At 40.6% G+C, this 6,229-nt stretch overlaps 1 protein-coding gene across 1 annotated transcript in view; it reads right to left on the bottom strand.

The window, feature by feature from the left end:
* The window catches only part of cdc25d (cell division cycle 25 homolog d), a 17,813-nt gene extending 11,980 nt beyond the window's left edge, over positions 1 to 5,833 (bottom strand). Inside the window, exons 1-2 of the mRNA XM_048609216.1 lie at positions 5,822 to 5,833; positions 286 to 435 (exon numbers count right to left, since the gene is read on the bottom strand). Of these exons, the coding sequence (XP_048465173.1) occupies positions 286 to 435; positions 5,822 to 5,833 (162 nt within the window). The remainder of the gene's footprint in view (positions 1 to 285; positions 436 to 5,821) is intronic.
* Between the last annotated feature and the right edge of the window lie 396 nt (positions 5,834 to 6,229).

Consider the following 6,229-nt stretch of genomic DNA (forward strand, 5'->3'; position numbering starts at 1 on the left):
GGGGTATATCACAGACACAGACCCCCGCCCCGTCACCTGTGGGGTATATCACAGACACAGACCCCCGCCCCGTCACCTGTGGGGTATATCACAGACACAGACCCCCGCCCCGTCACCGTGTGGGGTATATCACAGACACAGACCCATGTCCTGTCATGAAGTTGGAGAATCAGGGACTCAGAAGCTGGTCTTTATTGATAGGAATTGAGTGTTCCCTTCAATTAAATTGCACCAAAAAAACACTGAAGAATTAGTAGCAGTTTCTTCAAGAATCACAAGTTTTACCTGTCTCTGGTCTGTTTCCCAGTTTCCATAGTTACCGTGTTTTCTCTTTTTCTGAGCTGATGGTTGATGTCTATCAGCCTGTTCAGTATGTTTTTCACGGAACTGTCTCAGAGGAGAGGAATTGACCCCTGATCGCGCACACCCATCTTCCTGTTCGTAATAGGAATAGGCAAAACTAAATCACTCACATCAGATAAAATTCAGCATAGTTCCGAAATTATGCAAAAAAAAATTAGAAGTTTTGAAGCCATTGTTCTCAATAAGAAATGGGCCTGGAAAAGCAATGAACAAGCCCTTCAATTACACTCCCAGCACAGGGACAGCATGGGGTTAGATACAGCGTAAATCTCCTTCTACACTGTCCCCATCAAACACTCCCAGGACAGGTACAGCATGGGATTAAATACTGAGTGAATCTCTCTCTATACTGTCCCCATTAAACACTCACACGACAGGTACAGCATTGGATTAGATACAGAATAAAGCACCCTCCACATTGTCCCATTAAACTCTCCCAGGACAAGTACAGCATGGGGTTAGATACAGGGTAAAGCTACCTCTACATTGTCCTATTACTCACAGGACAGGTACAGCACGAGATTAGATTTAGAGCAAAACACCTTCTGTACTGTGCCATCAAACACATGAACAATGACTACCAATGGTAGTCACATAGGAAGTGAACAACTTGTCGTGCTACTGGCCTGTCCTGGTTATGAAGATCCCTGTTTCCATCCATACTGTGTACTGGATTCAGTGATCTGTGATGGAACAGGCTGTAGGAGAGCTACAACTGATCTCGGTGTCTCTAGGAAACAAGTCAGGAACATCCGCATTATCGGTTTCCTGCTGCTGCCCATTAACAAATAAGCTACACTGGAAAGGAGGAGACAGTAACAGACATTGAGAGGCTCTGACAAGTCTCTGAGGTCAACAGTTTAACAGCCAATGAAGGTTCACATGATGTGAGAGAAGTAGAAGAGATATCCAGTGATTGTAAACCTGGATCCCACTGGCAGTTGGTGTTGAACAGATCCAAAGAGATCAAATAATCACACACAGAGGAAAGCGAAAGGAAATGGAGTGTTTGGTCTCACATGTTTCTTGTCCGGTTGATGCAAATTTCCCTCTACTTTCATCCGCATTTTGTCCAGAAGTCTGATCTGTGCAAATAAAGCCAGTAATGTTTGAGCATATTTTTAACTGGAGGTGAGTGACATTCACCAAACCTGACACCTATCTGTGTCAGATTGTTCTTCCACATGTTGCTACATTCATGCTTATCATGGGTTTTCATGGGTCAACTCTGCACCATCAAGCTAGCCAATTCCCATAGCCCTCTTAAAATAGTTTCTGAAATGATTTTTTTAACCGTTATGTTTTGCTTTCTGAAATTACAAATACAGTCGAAGATTTTTGGAAATTGCTAATTTGATAATAATGAACGTTCAATGAATCAACATAATACCAAGTCATTAACCCATTACCCCATCTACTCGCTGACTTAGACTGACTCTAGGTTGAGCAATGCCTCAAATTCTCAAATGATCGTCCTTTTTTTCTCCAAATCCTTCCATGGTCTCTCATCCTTCCCTGATTGCAGCATTCTGCTAAATCGCATCCTTCAATCTTTCCACCTTTTACAGTAATGTCTTCAGTTTCTGATGCCCTCCGCACAGGAATTCCCTTTCAATCTCTTAACATCCCTGTGTCTCTTTTTAAGCCAATTCTTAAAAACTCACCTGAAAAAGGTGTGGGAGGGAAATTAGGGAATTATAATATCAAAGCCAAACCTCATTGTCAGGACAATTTTGGACTCTATAATTAAAAAAAGTATTGATTGAACAGCTTGAAAATGTTCAGCTGACCAGAGAAAGCCAGTGCGCCTTTGTAACAGGTAGGTCAAGCCTGCTGAAGCTGACTGATTTTTTTGAAGCGGTGATTTATAAAGTAATGGACAAGGGTTATATCTGTGGATGTTATGTACATGAAAATCCAAAAGGATTAAATAAAGTCCCTCATAAAAAACTCTCAGCTAAATTTGAAGCTTATGGAATTATGGCAAATTATTGACCCCATTGTGAATCTGGCTGAGCAGCAGGAGACAGGAGGAGATAATGGACATGTTTTTCAATTGACAGAATGTAACTATTGGTGTCCATCAAAGATCCATGTTTGGCCCTCAACTATTCACTCAGAGTTCACTATTAACAACTCAGCTGAGGGTGGAGGGTTGCTTTTCAGACTGGAGGCCTGTGACCAGTGGTGTGCCCCAAAGATTGGTGCTGAGTCCACTGCTTTTTGTCATTTACATAAATGATTTGGATGTGAAGGTATGGTTAGTAAGTTTGCGGGTGACACCAAAATTGGAGGTGTAGTGGACAGTGAAGAAGGTTACCTCAAACTACACTGGGACCTTGATCAGATGGGCCAATGGGCTGGAGAGTGACAGATGCATTTTAATTTTGCTAACTGTGAGGTGCTGCATTTTGGAAAGGCACATCAGGGCAGGACTTATACACTTAATTGTAGGGTCCTGGGGAGTGTTGCTGAACAAAGAGACCTTGGGGTGCAGGTTCATAGCTCATTGAAATTGGAATTGCAGGTAGACAGGATAGTGAAGAAGGCATTTGGTACGCTTGCCTTTATTGGTCAGTGCATTGAGTATAGGAGTTGGGAGGTCATGTTGCAGCTGTACAGGACATTGGTTCCGCTACTGTTGAAATACTGCATTCAGTTCTGGTCTCTGCTACAGGAAGAATGTTCTGAAATTTGAAAGGGTTCAGAAAAGATTTGCAAAGATGTTTCCAGGGTTGGAGGGTTTGAGCTATAGGGAGAGGCTAAATAGGTGGGGGCTGTTTCTCCTGGAGCATTGGAGGCTGAGAGGTGACCTTATACAGGTTTATAAAATCAGGGTCTGTTTCCATGCTGTTCATCTCTATGCCTTTATTAAAAAAATACAAATGCAACATTTTCTGATGACACAAAGGTTGTAAGCTATGTAGTTGGAAGTATAACATTATACAGAAACTGATAAATTAATTCATTTGACAAAACTGTGGCAATGGATTTTAAAGTAGGCAGATGTGAGTTCATCCACTTTGGATCTAAAGAGATAAAACAGGGGAATTCCTACAAAAAGCTGCAAACAGTGGAGGTCCAAAGAAATTTGTGGTCCAGGTATATCAAGCATTATAATGTCATGAATGGGTACAGAAAATAATCAAAAGTGGAATATTGACCTTTATATCTCAAGCATACGAATGATACAAATATCATTCTTCTGCTCTGCTAAGCCCATACCTGGAATCACTAATAGCAGTTTTGGGCACTGCACCTTAGGAGGGAGATACTGGGATCAACAGATTTACGAGGACAATACCTAGACATGAGGATTATACCATGAGGAGAGATTAAACAAACACAGGTTATATTCCCTTGAATTTACTGTATGATTTGATCCAAGCTTTAAAACATTGATGCTGATAGGGTATATAGAAATTATGTTTCTGCAGAGGAGTCATCACAGATTCAAAACATTAACTCTGTTTCTCTCTCCACAGATGCTGTTAGAGCTGCTGAGTTTCTCCAGCACTTTCCAGATTTTATTTGAGAAACTATTTCCTTTGGTTGGGTAATCAAGGACTGGGGCAGAGGCTAAAAATTCTGGGCAGATCTTAGAGGAGCGAAATTCTGAAACATTTCTTCATTCAAAGTCTGGTAGAGTTTTGGAACTCTCTTCCACAAACAACAATGAATGGTGGATCAATTATTAAAATTGTATTAAAGATAGAAATACCAGGTAAAGTCAAATCACAGCAGTCTAAAAACAAGGACAGAATGCATGATTTTAAAATGGGAATTGAATTAGCCTGCCTGCCCTGGTCGAGTTATTTCCTTGCTTCCCTCTCTGCTACACCAAAAAAGGCTTTAACTGGTTTCGATTTTCCTTTGCCTTCGGTATTTGGGCAGTACCCAGGATTGATAGTAAAATGGATTATATAAACAGTATACGTCATGTGTTTACATATATTTCCTTTGCAATGCCCTGTTCTCAACTTTTAAGTTAAGCTTTTGGAATGGAAATCTGATATGTAAAGAGTTGTCTACAATCTTGTATCTACAGGCTGTAAACATTAGATACCTCTTTAGCGTGAGTTTAAAAAGGCACTCTTTTAACCCTTGTCATTATCTTATACTATCATCAAATTCTAACATTATTGATGACTAACCTAAAATCATAGTGGGGAGTAACTTATGTCATTTGGAGTGCAGAAATAGTCATTTGGTAATACAGCACTTGTATATTACTGAAAAAACGTGTTGAAGCTTTGGTCTTCATTCATCAGGATAATTAATAAGCCACACAAATTTAAGGAAAAACAACATTGTACACTGTAGGAGAATAGGGTGCTGATTGCTCGATTGTTAAAAATGTTGCCATGAAAAATGTACAAGTTAGATGATGACTGACAGTTAACTGATAGCTTTATTAAATTTTAAACCTCTGACTGGTCAAAGCATTGCCTTGAACAAGAGAACGCTGGAAGCTGTTTTGTTGAGTTAAAACAGGTACAGTGTGCATAAAAGTTCTTTCTTTCTGTAAAGAACAGGGCCCCGTGTATCAATATATATAGCTTCCAGTACATGAAAGTGCATCACACTCTGAGCCCAAATTACAATCTTAAATTGACATCAGTGTAATGACTAACACACTCTGGATTATTTGACAAATGCTGTCAAGAATACTGTTGTGGATTCACATCCAATGTTGGACACTGAATTTTGAATCTTGCCAGCATTGGCTGTTGAAAATAAAAGCTTATCAATCATCAGGAGAGGTGATGGCCTAGTGGTATTATCGCTGGACTGTTAGTCCAGAGACCCAGATAACATTCTGGGGACCCGGGTTTGAATCCCACCATGGCAGATGGTGGAATTTGAAATCAATAAATATCTGGAATTAAGAGTCTAATGATGACCATGAATCCATTGTCGATGGTTTGAAAAACCCATCTGGTTCACTAATGTCCTTTAGGGAAGGAAACTCCATCCTTACCTGGTCTGGCCTACATGTGACTCCAGACCCACAGCAATGTTGTTGACTCTTAACTGCCCTTTGGGTAATTAGGGATGGGCAATAAATGCTGCCTAGCCAGTGACACCCTCATCCCATGAATGAATTTAAGAAAAAACCTAACCGTTGCATTCTCCACTACAACGCCTGTACACACCAGAGCCTACCAGTCAACCAATTACCATTCTCTTCCCATTTAGTATAAAATGTTATTTTCCTTTTACATTGGCATTTTCTTGTACGTTGTCCTGATGAGAGGAAGATGAAAAGTTTCAACAAGATGTCTATTTTCAGCAATCCCAATTCTTAGTTCTGAAGAAGGGTCACAGGACCTGAAATGTTAACTCTCCTTTCTCTCCACAGATGCTGCTAGGCCTGCTGAGTTTTTTCAGCAATTTCTGATTTTATCTCAATTTACGAGTGCCCTATGAAATGAATGGAAGTCTTTTTGTAACTCACCGGCTTGGACATTGTGCGCCTTGATGGAGTCTGGCTGCAAGGAGATAGCAATGTTATTATGCACATAAATCCAATGGAATTAAATCCTTTAGTTTAAGAATTCCCTCTCTTCCCAATGCTGAAGATTCTGACTCATGCTAGGGCATAACACCATGCCCTCTAGCTGACTCCCCAGAGGCTCATTTGGCTATTCTTCAAACAAAAGCTTGCATTCCTCCAGCACCTTTCATGATCTCAGTAGATCCCAAACATACCACAGTTCCATGACTAATCCACCTAGAGGAGGTAATGTCCTAGTGGTATTATCGCTGGACTGTTATTCCAGAGACCCCGATAATGTTCTGGGGACCTGGGTTCGAATCCCGCCATGACAGATGGTGGAATTTGAATTCAATAAATGTCTGGAAT

Source organism: Rhincodon typus, chromosome 20 (genome assembly GCF_021869965.1).
Source record: "Rhincodon typus isolate 14 chromosome 20, sRhiTyp1.1, whole genome shotgun sequence".
In the NCBI taxonomy this organism is placed as follows: Eukaryota; Metazoa; Chordata; class Chondrichthyes; order Orectolobiformes; family Rhincodontidae; genus Rhincodon; species Rhincodon typus.